This window comes from Canis lupus, chromosome 4 (assembly GCF_011100685.1).
Source record: "Canis lupus familiaris isolate Mischka breed German Shepherd chromosome 4, alternate assembly UU_Cfam_GSD_1.0, whole genome shotgun sequence".
In the NCBI taxonomy this organism is placed as follows: Eukaryota; Metazoa; Chordata; class Mammalia; order Carnivora; family Canidae; genus Canis; species Canis lupus.
The window spans coordinates 35,833,844-35,853,602 of record NC_049225.1 but is presented as its reverse complement, the minus strand read 5'-3'; the positions used below and the strand labels follow the sequence as shown (position 1 = coordinate 35,853,602).

The 19,759-nt window shown below is 54.9% G+C and overlaps 2 protein-coding genes across 10 annotated transcripts in view; one reads left to right on the top strand and one right to left on the bottom strand.

Moving 5' to 3' along the window:
- Positions 1-6,134: 6,134 nt before the first annotated feature.
- On the bottom strand, positions 6,135-19,454 carry ZNF488 (zinc finger protein 488). 9 transcript variants are annotated; one of them, XM_038534565.1, is made up of 4 exons: positions 19,151-19,451; positions 18,934-19,040; positions 17,668-17,770; positions 6,135-7,435 (listed from the first exon to the last, which is right to left on the bottom strand). In XM_038534565.1, the coding sequence occupies exon 4, from the start codon at positions 7,282-7,284 to the stop codon at positions 6,316-6,318; it is 969 nt and encodes a 322-aa protein (XP_038390493.1). In that variant the 5' UTR covers positions 7,285-7,435; positions 17,668-17,770; positions 18,934-19,040; positions 19,151-19,451; the 3' UTR covers positions 6,135-6,315. The 9 variants fall into 9 exon arrangements, with proteins under 9 accessions (XP_038390493.1, XP_038390495.1, XP_038390494.1 ...); XM_038534567.1 differs by lacking the exon at positions 18,934-19,040 and having other exon boundaries at positions 19,223-19,454; XM_038534566.1 differs by lacking the exon at positions 18,934-19,040 and having other exon boundaries at positions 19,151-19,453.
- LOC102154920 (anthrax toxin receptor-like) overlaps positions 15,053-19,759 on the top strand; it is a 32,844-nt gene continuing 28,137 nt past the window's right edge. Inside the window, exon 1 of the mRNA XM_038534579.1 lies at positions 15,053-15,206. The gene's annotated coding sequence lies outside the window, so the exon portion shown is untranslated. The remainder of the gene's footprint in view (positions 15,207-19,759) is intronic.

The window sequence follows — 19,759 nt, the reverse complement described above, 5'->3', positions numbered from 1 at the left end:
AGGTGTCAGGCCAGGGACTGTGGGGTCTGCAGATGGCACAGCCTTCAGTGGGTTTTGCCATCTCCATGGGAGGCAGCTGACAGTTAAGCTCAGTAATTCACAGGAGGTCCCAGAGTTAGCACAGTGGACACTTGTCCTCCTCCAGGTCACCCAACACGTGTTTCCCCCTGTGAATGTTCAGGGAGTCACTGCCCACATGAACCCATGGGAAACAGACTCACCAAGAGCAGGGAGGTGTCTGGAAGCCCAGGCTCGGACTTGAACCTGCCCCGGGGGGAAGGCCAGGCCATTTACTCCTTAGACTAGACGAGCTAATCCAGCGCCCGGCCCACGTCATCTGACTCCATTTGTCCACCATCTGGCTGGACACCCGGAAGGTCGTTCCCAGCTCCACAGCAGCAGGGCACGGGCATGAGGTCCTCCCGAGCCAATGTGCAAAACATTTCACATGTTTAAGCAAGTGAGAGCTGGGCAGCAGGAAGGGCCGGATGCCCAGCGTGAGGGCAGTGTAGCCGCCCCATTCAGCAGCAGCTGCAGCACCCTCCAGAGGCCTTGCCACCATGGCTGAGGTCCCGCCGCGGCTCCCCTTCCCCGCCCACGGTCCAGCCTGAGCCCCCAGCCTGCCGACCCAATGCTGTGCACGCCAGGCTCCTCTCAAGACGTCCTTTCCTGCTTCCCTCAACCACATACTACATTTTTTTACAACAAACTTTTTTTTTTTTTTTAACATCACTGCTTAGTACAGCTGGGTTAGGGCACGGGTGAACTTTGAACCCACATCTACCTGCCTCCAAAGACCCTGCTGTTTGTACCGTATCATGAAGAGGCCCTGGGCCTGGTCTGGGAAGAGGGCTGAAGTGGGAGAAGTAGACCAAAAAGAAAGGGTCAGTGCTCCTGAGCCAGTTTTCTTGCACTGTTACCTGCTTGGAGACAGAAGACTGGGGTGGGAGGGGGCGGGGGGGGGGAAGGAAGACAAGATCCCAGCGGGCTTCCCTTCGGGGGCAGAGCCGGGTGCCCCACAGCCGCCCAGCAGCCTCTGTTCCAAAAGCATAGGGCCCTTGAGCCGTGATGTTCCAGGAGGGGCTCATCACCTCCACCTCTCCCACCGGTCCCGGCCAGGCCTGCTCCTATCCCGAGAGCCCATCTTGTACGCAGCCATACCTCCCTCTGAGATCAGAGCAGACATCTGAGAGCTAGCCCAGGCTCCCGCTGTCCATCCCCACCCCGCGTCCAAGAGGACTTGTCTGCGCTAACAGCACTCCGTTCTGGGCCCACCGGGCACTCCCCTCCCTTCTTCTGGGGGCCTGGCTTGGTTCCTTAATCCCCACCACAGCCTCCCACCCTGCTTTTGGGGCCCACCCTGTAGTCAGGGCCACTTGTCTGCCATGCAACCTTCTCAGGTCTCCCCCTGCTTGAGAACCAGCCCCCACAGGGCACCCACCATCCTCCCCATATCCCAAGGTAACCCCAGCCCTCAGACAGGCCGACCCTCCACCATCAGGCTGCGTGCTGGACAGGTGGCCGAAGCAGTCCAGCAGGGGCCAGGGACCACACTGGGCATCAGAGGGGAGGACCCGGCCCTTCTCCCATCTTCCCCTCCTGCTTGCTGCATCTCTGCGTCCATCTGCAGCCAACACACAGCCGAGGGTGGGGCCGCATGTCCTCAGGCCCTGGATTATCCACACAGCTTGAAGGCAATGAGAGGATGGGCTCAGAAAAAAAAGGATGCAACCCAAATCACACTTGTGGGCCAAGAAGCCTGCCTCGGAGATCCCCACTGGAGGGCGCCCGCCTCTTTCCTCCTGGGTCCTGTAGGATTAGCGGCCACCTGGCCTGAGGCCCTCCTTCCCTCCTGCGGCTGGCAGTGAAAATAGCTCGCTAATCCAAGCAGCTTAGAATAGTGCGGGTGCGGGTCCGGGTGCGGATCCGGGAGGCCACTGGCTTCCTGTCTCCTGCCCCAGGAAAACACTAGCCGGCTGGGGAAGAAGATGTTAGGGTTAAGGAACCCCAACCCTCCTCCCAGAATGCACTGCCTCCCCAACCCTGGCGCAAAACTGGTTCCTAAAAAAAAAAAAAAAAAACAAAAAACAAAAAAAACAAAAACAAAAACAAAAAAAAACTGGTTCCTGAAAATTCTCTCCTAGGACGTGACACAAATAAAACACATTGGAGGATAATTTATTTAAAAAAAATAAAATAAAACAGGGCAGCCCACCCTGGTGGCTCAGCAGTTTAGCGCCGCCTTCAGCCCAGGGTGTGACCCCGGGGTCCCGGAATCGAGTCCCACGTCGGGCTCCCTGCATGGAGCCTGCTTCTCCCTCTGCCTGTGTCTCTGCCTCTCTCTCTCTCTGGGTCTCTCATGAATAAATAAATATTTAAAAAATAAAATAAATAAAACCTTTTTCCTATGGGATTCACCTCTTACTATATGGGTTTTAGTCCTCTCTCATGACTTCCACTGCAAACACAAGACAAAAACTAAGTTATGCAGTTCACGGGGGAATGCAAACCCGGGTTGGAGAGATGTGGCCTGCAGGGGAGGCCTGCTGCCCGCAGGGGGCACCAGCACCTCCCAGGAAAGGGATGACCCAGCAAGGTGCTCCTCCAAGGAGCGGGACCCACCCTCCCGCGGGGGGGTTCTCCTGCTGTGCCCAGGACAGGGCGGCTTGTGGGAGGCCAGCGCCCAGGCCCAGCACCCAGCCTCTCCAAGTCTGGATGCACGACAGGGCCGGGGCTCTCGGGCGCTCACTCTGCTGTCCCCAGCCCCGTCACTGCCCGTGTGTTCCCTGAAGTCCCTGCTGTTCTGGCCAAGAGCTTTCAAAGACCAAGGGAATCACGAATTTCGCACAGGGCCCTGGTTTCTAGCTCCTCTGGGGGCCTGCGCTCAGCCTGGCACTGACAGGCCTGCCTTCACCCAGGACGCAGGAGCTCCGGGTGCCAGGCCCACCCTCTGTCCTCTGTCCTCCCCTCCCTGAAGCCCAGTGGACTCCACTGGGGTTCACTAATCTAACTATAGGGTCACTTGAGTAGGATACCCGGTCTTGAAGGTCTAAGATTCAAGAACTGGCCGGAAGTTGGAATCTAGGATCCCAGACTCCAGATGAAAGCAGCCTTTGGTTAAAATTGAGAACCAAAATGGACCTGAATCCGGGACGTCTTATTTTAGCCTCATTTGCACATTTTTGGGGACTCATAAAACTTGACTGAAGGGCTGCTGCTTGGGAGATTAAGATACACATTGCTTTTCCTAGCCCCTAGGGGTTATTTTCCCTCGCCTACTGCAAGAAATTAGCCAAGCGTTTCTGTTCACTGACTCAGTGGTTTCTGTGGGACGTGTGTAATGACGACGAGGCCAGAAAAGCGCCGAGGCCCGAGATCCTGGAAGAGGCAGAGGAGACTGAAGCCAACAGTTCAGCATGGGGGCTGCGGGATGCTCAGGGAGTCTACGTTCTCGGGGGGCGGGGGCAGATTGGGGAACTTTCTGTGAGCTTCCAAGACAGGGGCTATTTGAAAATGACAGACTGTATCTCACTAGAAACAGGATTGAGGTGCAGAGCAGATTCAATTAGATATAAAGAGTTTAAGGAACGTGCTCATTCTCACCCCAGAATCAAAGAGGAAAACCCTCACCTGCTGATGTGATGCTTTGTGGCAACATCACCAGCCAACTCCTAACCGGTCTGGAAGGTGGCAGGGGGAGCCTGGGCAAAGCCATGATTAACAGTGACGACTCGGGAAGGGATGAGACAGGGTTTGACTGCCAAGGGGACTTTGGGAAGCTGGGCTGCTGACAAGCAGGAGCCGCCACGTTCATGTCATCACTCCGCTAGTCATCTTGGAGTTTGTCGATTTAAATGGCTGCAAAGCAACGGGCACGTCCATCCGTTTTCATCAAAACGAGCTCCGTCTTCTAAAGTTGAATTCGGGGAAGCCGTTCCGTTACACTTCTTCATAACTTTTATTCGGCTAACTTTAATGTTTTTCAAAACATCTCCCTTGCTTGAAGACACCAGGGGTTGCCGCTAGAAGTGATTCTGCACGTGGCCACGGCCAGTGCTCGCGGACGCCACAGGGGGGGGCAGGGAGGGTGCTCAGGCTGACGCGTCGGGGGGGGGGGGGGGCTGGCCTCGACCTCACCGCCAACTGCCCTGCACGATTCCGCAGCTCAGCTCGTCAGCGGACCCCGCTGCTCGCCACTGTAAAGTGAGAGGACATGCGAGAACCCTAGAGCCCCCTTCTATTTGGAATTTAATTCTGAGCATCGTGCACGTGTGCCTTTCGAGGCGGCCTCAGAAATACGGGCCAATCCGATGAGCCCGAGGAGGCCGATGCTGCCCAGCTGACGGGTGAGACTGCGATGCGTGCGCCGAACACCTCCTATGTTCCTACGTTGTTCTTCCTGCTGGGACCCAGCAGTGAACCAAACGGCCCAGGGCTCTCCTGGAGCTGACTCCCCAGCAATGGGAGAGACGCAGTAAGGGAGACAAGTCAGTAACTCGCGTAGCTGAGCCAGCTGGTGGCAAAGTGTTCCAGGAAAAGGTGGTGGGAAATGTGGGGGCGTATGCAGGGCGCCAGGTGAAATTTTAGAAGAGGTCGATGCCCGGACCTAAAGTCCCACCTTTTAAACCACCCAGGGTGCCACGCGAGAACGTCTGAGCAGATGCACGGCAGGCCGGGAAGAGGGGAGCTCAGAGTCGGGGGGTCCTGGGACTGATCCATGCACTGCTTCTCCTGAACCTATGATCTTGACACTTAACCTCGCGGAGCGTAGCTTCTGCTGCAGAAACATGGGGCGGGAGGGGAAGGAGGCCCGCGCAGCTTCCGGCCTTCTGTGGGGACAGGGGCCATCCTACAGAGTGTTCCTGTCTCCTTCGGGGGGTGAGGGGGTGGGGGTGGGGGCTGCAAACCTCCCTGCCAGAGCGGAGGTGTGGGTGCCTGCAGGGAACACGTTGCCTCCTTCCAGATGCAAAGGCTCTCGAGCGTCCTCTCCTCTCCTGCAGCTTCCCACCCCCCACCCCCCCACCCCCGCCGCTGCCGCCCTGCAGCACAGTATTCCTCAAGTGCCTCTGGGAACCAGCCTTCCAGAGCCTTCCAGCGCTCTGGGCCAAACAGCTGTCCTTGGAGGCCTTCCTCCGACTCCACCTCAAAGGGCCTGTTTCACTCCTTTCTCACACAGCCTTGCAGCATCAGCAGCTCTGTCCCCTCCCGGGGCATCTGCAGCTCTATCCCCTCCCGGGGCTTCTGCAGCTCTGTCCCCTCCCGGGGTGTCTGCAGCTCTGTCCCCTCCTAGAGCCTCTGCAGCTCTGTCCCCTCCCAGGGCACCTGCAGCTCTGTCCCTCCCGGGGTGTCTGCAGCTCTGTCCCTCCCGGGGCATCTGCAGCTCTGTCCCCTCCTCCCAGCACCGCCTGGACTCTGATGATCCGCCCCTGCCCCTACTCCTGGAGGCCTGAGGGAGCACCCCCCTCCCCCAGGTGGATGTGAGCCTGCTCTCCTGAGCCTAGCACCCCTACAGGTCTGAACAGGACCATGGGCCTCCCCCAGGGCCTGGCCCTGAGCCTGCCACAGCAGGGATGTCCAGTGAGGTCAATAATTGAGTGAATAAATGGCTGGCTCTGGGTGGAGGCGGATGAGGGGTGCGGGAGTCAGCGGGGTGGGCATAGGGTGGGCCGGCTGGGACCCGCTGCCACCTGGACCAGGTGATGCAGGAGGTGGAGAGCAAAGGTGGGGGTGGGGGCTCTGAGATGCCCCCTCCAGCTCCTTCCCAGCCACAGCCTGGGCTCTGTGCCCGAGGCCCTGCACTGACTAATCGGGACAGTAATAAACACCTGTGACTCGGTGATCACACCGCACCGGGTGCCATGCTATTTTCCACTCACCTGCCCACACGACCCTGACGACATCCCTAAGACACAGGTGTCACCGTCTCCATTTACACATAAAAAGTCAGGGCTCAAAGGGTCAAAGCAACGTGTGCAAGGGAGGGCTAACGTGAAATATCTGAATCCAGGTTTGCCTTGCCTGCAAAGCCCACACTGTGCCCAACCCGGCCCCACACAGAGCACGCAGGACGGTGACAGGAGCAGGCCCTCTACCCTGTGCCTCGCAGGCCCGGTGCCCCGGCTTAGCAAACCGTGTCACTTTATTTCATGACTTTATTCCCGTCTAAACACACACTCGCCAAGGGCTTCCTCAAACGATGGCCAAGGTGCCCATCCTTGACCCCCAGGGGTGACCACTCTGGCCACCCCCTCAGAGGCAGCACCGGCGAGCCAGCTCTGCGTCACTGCGCCCGTGGCTTTGCTCCTCGGCCAACGGCTAACTGTGAGAGGTCATGTGCCGAGAGAGATGGTGGCGCTCCTGGAAGTATTCATGGCAAATGGGACACATGAAGGCCTCTTCTCTCAACTTCTTAGAACTGGGGTCGGGGCTTGCACGCTCCTTTTTGTGGTGGGACCGCATGTGGAAGACCAGGTCGGAGGTCAGACGAAAGGACAGGTTGCACTTTGCACACCAGTTCTGGGTGGACAGGCCCAGGGAGGCGAACGTGGGCGGCAGCAGGGCCCGGGAGGCCGCAGAAGAGGACGAGGAGGCCGCGGGTGTCCGGGCCGGGGCTCGCTTCAGCCACAGCGTGGGGGCGCCCAGGAAAGCACTGCACACCAGAGCATTCTGTGGCAACGTTTGCAGGCCCCAGAAATCACCCACCAGAAGCTTAGGATTTGAAAGTTGACCCCAACCGGGGACGTCCACCGTGTTGATGAGTCCCAGCAGCTCTCCGAGGGCACCCGTGGGCCCGCCTGCCTGGAAGACAGAGGCTGGCGAAGGGCCCCCTGCCGGACACCTGGCTGGGGTGCGGAAGGCGCTCCTCTGCTCCCCTGGGGCTCCGCGAGGCCACACGGAGCCCTTGCTGCCAGCTGGACTCCTGGGGAGGTCCCGGGGCAGCTGCCGGGGACCAGGATGGCCTTTGGGGTTCGCATGCCCCCTTTCCTGGGCCTGCACACCCTCCGGCCTCTTCTTGAGCCGAGGCACCTCCGTGAAGGCGCTCGGCCCCTGTTCGCAGCACGCCCAGGCCATGGGACCCCCCAGTCCGAGTTTGCCCGGGGTTGCTGGCAGCAGCAGGTCAGCATGGGCCTCGTCCTGCCCCCCATTGCCCGCGGCGGCCTCAGGGTGCAGGTGGTTGGTTTTCTCCAGCAACACTGGCTTGCCGCCCCTGCCCGGCTCAGCTTCACTCAGCTGCCACCTGTCGTCAGCCGAAGCGCTCCGTGGGGTGCCCTTCCCAGCAGCCATGCCGACGGGCAGGGTGGGCGCCAGCTGACGAGGAGGGTGCTCCGACGACCGTCGGGCTTCAGGGCTCGGGGTTGTGGGGCGCCCGCCCCGGGCAGGAGCCGGAGGTTGGGTCCCCTGTAGGCTGGGCCAGCCCCACCTGGGCCGCAGGACTCTACACAGAGAGGAAGCAACAGCAGTGAGACGCGCTCCTCATCTCTGCAGGGTGCAGCCAAGGGGCCTGCAGCCCCCCCACCCCGGCCTCAGAGCGCGGCCCCCCCTTCACCTCCTGTGCCCTGTCAGGGCGGGCCCCGACCACGTCACGCTGCCACCAGGGCCGTGGCCCGGCAGCCCCTGCCCCACCAGCATGCAGGCAGCAGCCGCTGTGTCTGCGGGCGGCCGAGGTGCCCACCCAGTGGCTCCCACCAGGAGGCGTCTCTAATGTGTGTGGCCCGCGTTTACGAAAGCTTTCGTCTCTGCTCAGAGCGGTGTCGCGGCTCGGCCCCCCTATTCCTTCCACAGCATCAGACGTGCTGGGCGCTGCCCACCTGGCCCTGGAGCTCCCGGGCACAGGTGGCCAGCGCGTGAAGGCTGCACAACACACGCTCGGGCCTGCCAGGTGGGTCCGGGCGTGCGTGGCCCCCTGCCACTCCCGGGGGCAGCCCCTCCCGCCCACTGGGCCCTGCCCCGGGCCGAAGCCTGTCCCGTGTGCACTCGCCAGAGCCGTCCCCTGGGTCCTCTGGATACGAACGCGCTCCCTGCTCTGCGCACCTGTCAGCGTGCCTGGGTCCACCTGCTGGGCCTGCTCGGGGACACCAGCCTGCACTTGGCCCGGAGGCACCCGAGGCTCGTGGCCTTTGTGAGGGGCACTGTGGGGGGGCCGGGGGCGCCGCCGGGGGGGCTTTCCTCTGCCCTCTTCCAGCTGGTGCTTGAGACCAGGACACCGGCTCCAAGTCCCCCCCTCCCCGGCGGGCAAGCAGCTGTGGCTGCACCCGCCTCCACCGAGTGTCATGGTGGCACCCTCGGGCCACGAGGGCCTGACCACAGGAGGCCAACTCCCCCGCGTGAGGACAACCGGGCTTGTGGCGCAGGAGCATCGGGGGCCCAAGCGCCACAGGGGCCTGCCCTCGGCCAGGCGCCCACGCGGGGCCTCCATCCACCTTCACCGCTGGGAGCACAGGGTTACCACCGTCTCACAGGGGACAACGCGGGTTCTGGAAGCTAACCACCCTGCCCGATGGCCTCCGCGGCTCGGGGCGCAGCTGGCATGTGCCTCAACAGGGTGGCCCCAAAGCGCGCCCACATGGACCGCCCGGGGCCCTCCCGGATTCCCGCGGTGAGCTCGGGTCCCAGCGGCCCCTCCAGGGGCGCAGCCTCTCCAAGCGGCCTGGCCCAGCTCATGGGCAGAGGGCGGCCTGGGCAGCAGAGCTTAGGGACCCAGCCCTGCGCGTGCCCCTGCCCCTGCGGTGACCCGGCCCCGCCCCAGCCCGCGCCGCCCTCCCCTCCCCCTATGCGCCAGGCCGGGCCCGGTCACCTCCCAGGGCGGCCCAGGGCACAGGCGCCTCTGCTGCCCTTCCCGCCCTCACTGCACGCTCACACCCACTCACACACCCAGGGACGCTCCCACCCTCACATGCACACTGATATCTTCACACACATACACTCCTGCCCTCACATGCACGCTCACACACACACTCAGGTATGTCCCTACCTTCACGCACACACTCACACACACATTCAAGTACACTCCTGCCCTCGTACACACTCACACCTTTACACACACACAGGTACGTTCCTGCCCTCACATGCACACACCTTCACACACTCAGATACACTCACACCCTCACATGCACACTCACATTCACACACACTCAACGACGCTCCCACCTTCACGTGTGCACACACACACTCACACACACTCAGGTACACTCCCGCCCTCAAGTACACACACACACACACACCTTCACACACGTTCAGATATACTCACACCCTCATGTGCACACAGAAACCACACACACACTCAGATACACTCCCGCCCTCACGTGCACACTCACACACACTCAAATACACATACACCAACACACACACATACCCTCAAATACTTATACACACACCTTCCACCCCAATCCATCTCTTTCTCCCCAGCTGTGCCTCAGACTCCAGATGACATTTTAGAACCACACAACGTCCTTCCCAAGCCTGGGGGGCGTCCATGCTGCTGTCCTTGGGCCTGCTGTGCATGGCACCCCTCCACAGACAGGCCCACTGGGGGCCTTCACAGTCAGGCACCTCTGCCAACTGCGGCCACGTACACCCAGTCATCAGCAACGTCTGGAGCGCCCCGAGCCACCCACAGATGAACACTCTGCTTTCAGCATTCAAGTTTGGAACATAGCACCTTACTGCAGGAATAACGTATTTACTACCATCATATAAGAGCGGAAGGGACCGCTTCCTGACTCTGCCAGCGCACCCAGGCCCGCGAGGCCAGAGGCTTCATGCACCTTATTGCATGGAATTTTCACAGAAACCACACAAAGGAAGCCGCACGATCCAACCCAAGGGCATTCATCACCAACCTGCCAAATGCCACGTTGCTAAGTGCAACGCTGCCTTCCAGCCTCATGTACCACTGTGGGTCTGGATCCTGCCAACTATTATATTACATATCCACCCAAATTCATGCGCCATCAATTGTATTATTCAAATCTTAATAATAACAATGGGACCAACAGGAAGGGAAAAAAAAAGGAAATATAATAATAATAATGAGGAGGATTAGGAAGAGGAGGAGAAGAAAAGGAGGAGACAAGGGTCCTACATTGGCTGAGGACCATGGGCATGACCAAGCTCCCTGAAGGTCACCTGTCTCTCACGTGTCAGCACAGCTGGCCTAAGGTCACTCAGGCAAATGCACACAATGTCCTATAACAAACACCCTGTCTGAGGCTCCAGCTAACTGGTCCACTCTATGACACTGCCAGATGGAAGCCTCTCAAAGCGGAAAATGACGGGCCTGATGTGGCCTGTCCCCGGGGAGCCCGTGCCAGCCCCAGATGCCCATCCCTTCCTGTCGAAGGACTCACGGGCCTTTCCCAGGGTCAATGTCAGACTCTAGGTCTCATCCAGCTCCAGGCTTCATGCACATCTCCTGTGATCCACCTCTCAGATGGCCTGTGCGGGTACGTGATGGCATCTCTGGGGTCGGGTCATGCCCTGGCCAGTGCGTTCTAGGTCAAGAACACAGCTGCTCGGTGCTGCCCCTCTCCTTCCTCCTATGTGGACCTACCACTGCCTTTGCACCTGGAGGATACACTCAGGACGTTCCATGGATCTATGCAGCCCTTGTTCTCCTTGCTCCCGTGCCTGTTTAAGGGACCCTTTGCTGTCCCTCCGCGCTCCTCAATAGCCTCAGTTCATTCTGGGCTCTCACCCCCTGACACCATCTGCTCGTCCTCGTCACTCTGCTGTGTGTGCCCTGAGAAGGGTTCTCTTGTCCTCCGTGGATCTTTTCAGTGTGAGCCCAGCAAGACAGCCCTCGGAGTCACACAGACATCTCTCAGTACCACCTCGTGGTCTTCCTATTGAAAGGACCTGATTTCAATACCAGACTCTCCAACATTTCTGAGTCCTTAGATCATGGGAGTAGAAGTGGCGATCTCTGAAACCTGAATCTGAGCTCCCCAAGGCACCATGGTGTCTCACCACATCCAGCCTTTCCTACCATGGGGGGATACTTCTTTCTCAGGCTGTCAACTTCCTGGGCCACCAGTGAGGATGCCGCTGACTGACACAGGAAGGGCTACATTATTGGAGATGAAGCCTCACCCACCTCACAATGTTGCAAACACATGTGTCTTTATTACCCATTTCCAAGGCACTGAGTACAGGCCCCGATCATCCCTTTGCCGGGGAGAACGGGCCACACTCTTCCATGGCACTTTCCTGTTGATGCTACACCCAGGCCGTGCCTTGGAATCGTCAGGCCTTATATCACCTAGAGGCTCTCACGTCAGATGCCTTGATCAAACCCAACTCTGCTCTTACCAATCCTGTGACCGTGGGCAAGGTGCTGGTCCTCTCTGCCTATCTTCTCATCTTAAAAATGACCCTTTCTAAAAAAGGATCACCTTGGGGCCTACTACATTGGTGGTTGGTAAAGACTAGATGAATTAATGTATCTAAAGTATGAAAGAGCCTGGCTCAATAAATGTTAGGTAGCATTAATTGATTATTATCATACTAGTGCAAAGAGTGAGAGTCAACCTTCTGGCTGCCTTTCCCCTACTCATGTGTTCCCAGAAACCTGTGCATAGTAGTGTTTAATGAGTGACCAAATGGCCTGCACATTTTCCTTCTTCCCCCTTCAGTCACACAAGACAGAGCTTTCAGCAAACAACTGGGCGACCTTCTTTTCCTAGGGTATGTGAAGGTAGTCTCCAATCTGTCAGCTGCCAGCCTCCAGCCTTTCAAAGCTGCACCTCATCCAGGAACTGGATCTTATTCCGGGGTACCATTTACACTACCAGCTAGTGCCTTTCTGAGTCTGCCTTCCTATTTAGGTAAAACAAACAAGAGCAGATAATACCTCCTGTGCGCCAATCCTTTGGTCTCCCTAGACCTCGGAGTCACTTCTCAGACCATTCTGGAAGGTTCCAGAGGATAATTATCCATCCACCCCTTCTACATATGGATCATGAGGTCTTAGGCTTTCCTGAGAAGGGAAATATGCATGCATCCTCCTAGCTCTGGAACCCTGAGAAAAGTGAAAACCGGAGAGCTATCCAGGCTTTCCTGGAGGGTGGCTGGTGATGCCACACAGCTGGGAGAGAGGAGAGCTTCCTAGCCAATCCCTACAGGCTCTATGTCCAGCTCTGCCTACACCCCATTAGCAGTGATGCCTGCTGTGTTCAAGCAAAACCACATGCAGGATTCCCAGGATGCAGCCAGACAGCAGGCCCATAATGAGGTCAGCTGGAGCCCTAACACATCTTGGCCTTGTAGACCAATCCTAGTGGCATCCTTCGGGGGATAGTCCGCGACTTGTATATAAAACTGTTCAGCCAGACTCTACCTGATGCCAATAATAGCATCATCTACTAAAAAGGAGAGATACAGCCTACCAAAAGAAAGAGAAGAAATTTAAAAGCATTACAGCTCAACACAAAAGCTTGAAAAAAATCTTTTTATTGTCATTTTGTTTTTTTTAAAAAAGTCATTTCCTGGATTTCTCAAAAAGAATCTGCTAAACAAAGCAGACATGATGGTCTCAAATCATTTGCATCCCTTTCATCCCACCTCTCCAGAATTCTGGTACACTGGAAGGGAGTGGTACAATGACTGAAGTCAATTTGACTCTTCAAGGCAGAAAACAGTTTCCCAAATCAAAGTTCCGTGCATATACTTAAGAATTTGCCCAACGTTCTTGATTTAAAACGAAAAAAATTCTTTCAGTAAACAGACTGCAATCCTCTTCCATCATATTTCATTTTTGTTTTCCTCTTGTGTGATTTATGTAATGTCACGTTTCCTTTTCCATAACTGAGAAGTCAAATGAACTGAAATATCATTAAAAATCATAGTAAACTAAAAGGCTAAATTACTCATTTAAAAAGCTTCTGGGGCAGCCCTGGTGGTGCAGCGATTTAGCGCGGCCTGCAGCCCAGGGCGTGATCCTGGAGACCTGGGACTGAGTCCCACATTGGGCTCCCTGCATGGAGCCTGCTTCTCCCTCTGCCTGTGTCTCTGCCTCTCTCTCTCTCTCTGTGTTTCTCATGAATAAATAAATAAATAAATAAATAAATAAATAAATAAATAAATCTAAAAAAAAAAGCTTCTGTTAGGTGGTAATTAATACCTTTAAAAATAAAAAGTTTTTTTTCATATTTTTGTGGTGTGTGTGCATGTGTGTTTGAGCATAGAGCTACATGTCATAAAACATCATAAAACAATGAAGTCATGTCTCTGACAAAATTACATTTTTAACGAGAAGCACAACGCTGCTTCCCTATACAATACTTCTGCTTTATTTCCCCAGATGAGTCAGATTCGTTTTTCCTAGATTTCATTACTTAGTATGTCTCTAAGAGGATCTTTGATACTAAGATGCACATTTTCAACTGCGGTCCTATCGAGTGGATACAAAAACATGAATTTTAAATGCCACAGTAATTGCTATAAAGACGCCTGTGTGATTCAGCAGGATTATGTACCTTAATTTCTGCTCATCAGTGGCATTGACAAGTACATATTTTGGAAATATACAGTGAATTTCACCTTTGAACTCTCACTTAACGGCCTGCCATGCAAAGCCCTGACGTCCCCGTTGTGTTCCCACCCCCACCCCCGCCCGCACCCCCACCCCCACCCCCACCCCCACCCGCACGGCCCGACACGACTTCCGCAGAGGCCGGTGCGCCCCGCGCCCCCAGCGTTTCCGCATGACTTAGCGTCCCGGCCGCTGTCTGTACCTATTACCGCAGGCAAACGTCAGGGAAACGGTTCTTGCCTCTCTAACCGCGCGTCCTCCGCCAGCTCGCCCCAGGTCTCCGCCATGCACAAGCAGAGCGCCCCTGTGTTTCCCCCAGACCCGGCTGCGGCCGCCCACGCGGTGCACGCGACCCGCCGGGCGAGGACGCGGCCCCACTGCCCCGCGGGGGACGGAGGGCGGGCGAGGGCGGGCGAGGGCGGCGCGCACCCTGGGGCCCAGCCGCAGGTCACCCCCGGGGAGACACAGCAAGGTAATAAAGGAATTCCTGGGGCGGGGAGCGCGGGTCGGGGTGAAGGGGGGGCGAGCGACGCACAGGCAGAGCCGGGAAAGTGAGCCCGACGGCGGAGGGACACAGGCGGGCAGAGGGGACAAAGGGCGGAGGCAGAAGGCAGGGCTCGGGGCACGGGCGCAGCGGGGCGACGGCGGGCGGGAGGGCGGGCGGCACCGCGCACCCACCGGGAGGGTCCGCGCCCTCGCGCCCCTCGCGCCCCTCGCCCGGCCCGGGAGGACCGCCTCACCTGCGCTCTCCCGCGGCGACGGCTGCTGCTCACGCGCGGGCCGCCCCACCGCTCCGCTCCACACGCGTGTCGGGACCCGGAGCTCGAACCCCGGGGCCGCCCCCGCCCGCCCCCGGACGGCTCGGCCCGCCCCGCCCCGCCCCCGGACGGCTCGGCCCCGCCCCCGCCCCGCCCCCGGACGGCTCGGCCCCGCCCCCGGACGGCTCGGCCCCCGGACGGCTCAGCACCGCCTCCGTGGCGGGGCCCCGGGCAGCCGCCTCCACCACCCCTGGGTGCGGGGCCCGCGGGCCGCGGCGGCCGTGAGGGCTCGGGTGGGCGCCCCGCGCTCGGCTCCGCACCCCGCCCGCCGCGCCCTGGCGCCGAGCCTCGCCCAGATCTTAAGATCTCAGAGAAGAGCCCCGACCGAGGGCTGCGCCGGGGCCTCGGAGCCGCGGGGGCCGCCGCCGCTTCCCCCTCACCGCCCCCGGGACGCCGCGACCGGCCGTCGGGGCGCCGCCCGCCGAACTCCGCCCCTGACGCCGGCGCGGCGAGGGCCGTCACCTCCACGTCCCGGGGCTCCGCGCCAGCGCCCCGCGCCGCCCAGCGGACGGTGGGACGGGCCGGGGCCGGAGGGCGGGGCGGGGGCTTCTGGGGCGCTCGCCTGAGGCGGCCTGACGGGTCACGTCGGGTCACGTCGGGGAGCGCCCTGAGAGGGCGGGGCGCGGTCCCGGGCGCGGGGCAGCCCTGCTTCTCCTCAGGCCTCGGAGCGTCTAGTAAATGTTGGGGGGCGGGGGGCGGGGCGGCGGGGGGCCGATGCAGGACGGAAGTTGGAACTTCGAACCTGGGGAGGGTCGGTCCGCAGACAAGCCCTCTGGTGCCCGTGACGTGAGACCCCAGATCCCCGCGAGCGTGTGTGGAGCCCCAGGGCCAGAGGCGGAGACGAGAATCTGGGGCCTGAGGTGGGTACTTCCGGGGGGAACACGGCGAAGATACACGAGTTCACGGCTGACCTAGGAGTATTTGAAAAAGAGTAGAATTAAACCCAAAGAGAATGAAAGGGAGGGTATTTTAGAGAAAGAAATACAAAAAAATAGTGAAATAAAGCCAAAGTCATTTGAAGAGACGGTTAACATAGATAATATCCTAATGAATTTGATTGTGAAACAAGACTGTGCTTCCCAATTTTTTTATTATTATAACTGCCCCCCCCCAGAACCTTTTTTTAAAAAAAAAGATTTTATGTATTTATTCATGAGACCCAGAGAGAGAAGCAGAAGGAGAAGCAGGATCCCTGCAGGGAGCCCGACGCGGGACTCGATCCCGGGACACCCGGGGTCACGCCCTGTGCCGAAGGCAGACGCTCAACCACTGAGCCACTGAGGTAGGTGCCTCTTCCCCAAGAGATCTTAAAAAATTTTTGTCCGTATAGACTCTCCCCCTCCATGAAATTTTAGTACCAAGAATTTATATATGTTTTAGAATTATAAACTGAAAGACTAAATTTCACCGCCCTTGGGGCAATATGCTCCCTGTTATGAATGCATAGAATAAGAAAAGACACGAGTAATATTAGTAATTTAAAAGATATGACTGGGGGCAGCCCGGGTGGCTCAGCGGTTTAGCACCTGCCTTCAGCCCAGGGTGTGATCCTGGAAACCTGGGATCAAGTCCCACGTCAGGCTCCCTGCATAAAGCCTGCTTCTCTCTCTGCCTGGGTCTCTGCCTCTCTCTCTCATGAATGAATAGATAAAATATTTTTAAAAAGATAAAAAATAAAAAGGTACAACTACAGAGAGAACAGAAACACAAAATTCAGACATAGTCTGAACACCCTTATACCAACACATGGAAACAAATGTCCCAACTTCCTAGGAAAATATGGTCCCTAAATCTGATAAGAGAAATACAAGCATAATATAATCCAGTGTGTTTGTCTGCTCAGACTGCCATAACAAAGTACCACAGAAAAGTTCTTCCTCTTATGACACAAGACCTGGAGGACGAGGGCCACATTCTTAGGACCTCCTTTAACCTGAATCACCTCCTTCCTTATAGGGCCTATTCCAAAGACAGTCACATGAAATGTTAGAGCTTCATGATATGAATTGAGGTCTGTGGACACAATTCAGTCCATAATGTTCAGGAAACATTAAATAAATGATATTGGTAGCTTGAAAAATTCTGACGCAGAAAATACCAGGCACAGATGATATCATACCAAATATACACAGAGCAGATTATTGGGATCATGTTGAAAGTATTTCCAAGAGGAAAGAAAGTAACAACCTGCCAAGCATGTATTCTGAGGTTATTATTACCTGATATAATACCAGTTAAAGACACCACAGAAATAGGAAATTACAGCTCAGCCTCACTCATGTTCATAGATAAAAACAAATTCTAAACTGATAGTAAAGTCAATCCAGCAGTGTTTACAAAAATTATCATGGCCAAGTTGGGTTTATTTATGAAATATTAAAATTGCTTTTACTCACATTAATGTAAGTAATCATATTAATAAATTACTGGAGAAAAATTATATTCACAAAATATTAGAAAAAGAATTTAGATAAAACTCAACACTCAGTCATAATTTGTAGCAAAGAAGAATAGTGAAACTGCCTAATTTGTTAGAAGATGTCCACAAAAAGCCTTCAATAAATATCATTCTTAATGGTGGTGTTTTAGAAGTATTCTTTCTAAAATTAAGAATGCCTCCAATCAAAGTTTCCAGTCATGTCATTGGAGAACTAGTCAGCCCAATGCTTTTTGGGTTTTGGTTTTTATAGAAACCAAAACAGCTCTACAGATATATTTTAAAGTAAGGGAGCTTAGCAAGTTAGGTGAATAATCAATAAATTAATAAATGTGTCCACAATACCAATTAACAGTTTAAGGACTTTATTTTTTTAAATGCCATTTATAATAGCAGCTATATGTATGCATGTAAATATATGTGTATATATGTATACATGCGTTAAATACATGTATGTATGTATATATACCGTATAGGAAAAGCACTTGGCAAAACAGCTTAAGATCTTCATAGGGAAATTTATATGAAAGGCATTTTAAAAAAAACAAATAAATGGAGACATTGGCATGTTCACCAATAGGGGAGGCCAGATGGCAGTTTCAAATCCTTTCAAATGTATCTGTATATCTGATTTATGCTGCCCCTCTAGGGCCTGCTGCAGAACTCTATATGTTAGATTAAGTAACCGATGCCATGTGTATCAAATTTGGCTAAGTTATCTTCTGGTAACAACCTTCCCCCATCTGACCAGCTTAAAAGCACAAACTTTATTTTCCATCCATATTTCTCACTTTCCCACATATACACATCCCCCCCAGGTTCCCAAGAGGGCACTTGACAACACAGTTGCTCAGGCACCAGGCTGTTGGGTCCATCTGAAATACCTGGATTCTTAAAGTTTCCATCCAGAGGTAGCACATGTAGTTAGCATCCGATGAACGCAAGTCCAAGCCCTCCGTGAATGTGACAGGGAAGCACAGTCCTTCCCTACGAGAGGAAAGGACAGCAAGGAAAAATAATAGTCATCCATACTATAAGAAATAAGTGTGGTGTTGACACTCGATATAAACCAATAGATGGATAAATGGAATGGATGAGAGAGCACAGAACCACATCCACACCTACATGGGACTTGCAACACATGAGAGGTGACTTGCAAATCATTCAGAAGAAGATAGAGTAGTCAGCAGATCGAAAAGGATGGTGTAGGGGCACCTGGGTGGCTCAGTGGTTGAGCATCTGCCTTAGGCTCAGGGCATGACCCCGAGGTCCTGGGATTGAGTCTCACACAGGGAGCCTTGCTTCTCCCTCTGCCTGTGTTTCTGCCTCTCTCTAGGTCTCTCATGAATAAATACATAAAATCTTAAAAAGAAAAGAAAAGGATGGTGGTAAAACATATATGTGGGAAAACATGAAGTAAAATCCCTGGTACAAATCATACTTAACTAATTAATTACAATTAAATCAAAGACTTCATTGTGACATAAAATCTTTAAAACTCTTAAGATAAAATGTGTCTCACCTTAACAGAGAAGAATTACTTAAATGAAATACAAAATCCTACCAATCTTAAAAGTGAAAAACAAACCATAGGCCAAAAGAAAATACTTGCAGCAATTGATAAAGTATTAGTACCCCAAACGTATAAGCAATGCTAAAGAATCGATATAAGAAGCACGAACACCTGAATTAGAAAACGGATACAGGTAAGAACAAATACTTCACAAACAAAAGTGAGTGACCAAAAATCTCCTGAACAGAAAACCAATTCCACCAGAAATTATGGAAATGTGAATAAGACCGATGAGATGTCTACTGAATAGATAAGTATGCAAAATGTGACAATACCAAGTGTCCTGAAGGATGTGAAAAGGAGAAGCTACTATGCTACTGACAGCTGCATACCAATCTTATCAACTCCAAATATTGTTTAAGATATTCCATGTCCTTTTAAATACCACTCCAACAAAGAAAACAAAACCTCCAACACAAAGCTTTTTATCACTTGTAATTTTTATGTAATAAGTATTGAAAGATTTGTTTTAAGCATAGGATTTTTAGTGTATATCACTCTCGTGCATACAAAAAGTGAAGAAAATAAAACAAATCACTTAATGGATTTCTAAATGCTTTTTACTTCACATACTGACTTTTTGCAATCACTTTTGACTCAGAATTGTCTATGCCTGTGTTTTTTCCGCGAAGCAGGGACAAGCCCTCCCCACTCGGCTCTCTCCGCGAGTCTGATCCACAGAACCTGCGCACAGAGGAAACGATTCTCTTGTATGTCACCTGTCCGGGTGGCTTGTTACACAGCAGGAGGTAACCGGAATGTCCCCCATTCACAAAGGACTTTGGAATGCTTACATGAACCTTCTAGACCTTCTAGATCCTTCCATGCCCATGAATGACTTCAGTGTTCCCACAGATGACCATTACCATTCTGGAGCTACATAGTTCTTGACCTCCTCATCCACAGAGACGTCCTCATCTAAGCCACCTCAGCGGCCTGCTTCGAGTTATAAACAGGAGGGGTCTCGAGGATTAATGGCCACCTGGGGGGTTGGGATGAGGGACAAAAGGCGGCCTCGTCTTGCCGCCTGTCCAGAGATGCCAGGACTCCCGCCTGAGGCTGTTGGCAGGCAGGACACTGAGCAGAGCTGCAGGTCACAAAGTCACCATGCCAACCCTCCTACTCATCACACAAGGCCGCCTGCCCCGGGGCGCGGGGAGAGGGCCGCGCAGGTAGTGGGGCCATCGCTCCAGAGCCAGCCGCTTGCCTCTTGCGCCCCAAGGGCAGGTAGCAGGTGGAGGAAGGGCTGGAGGGGACAAGGCCCCAGGGCACAGGGGTTGGGGGAGACAGTGGAAGAGACAGAGGCCTGTGGTGGCCAAGCATGGCCAGCACTAATCCCATCCCTTCACCAGGAGAGAGTAGGGCCTCAGGGGTAGCTGAGAAAGTGGGAAGCAGCAGTCTCT

Bases quoted from the DNA above. Each gene is read 5' to 3' on its own strand.
- ZNF488 (XM_038534563.1), bottom strand. From the start codon at position 19,188: ATGGGCATGGAAGGATCTAGAAGGTCTAGAAGGTTCAT. The intron at 7,436-19,150 runs GTAAGCATTCCA...CTCTCTGTGTAG, and splicing joins AGAAGGTCTAGAAGGTTCAT to AGTCCTGCGGCCCAGGTGGG.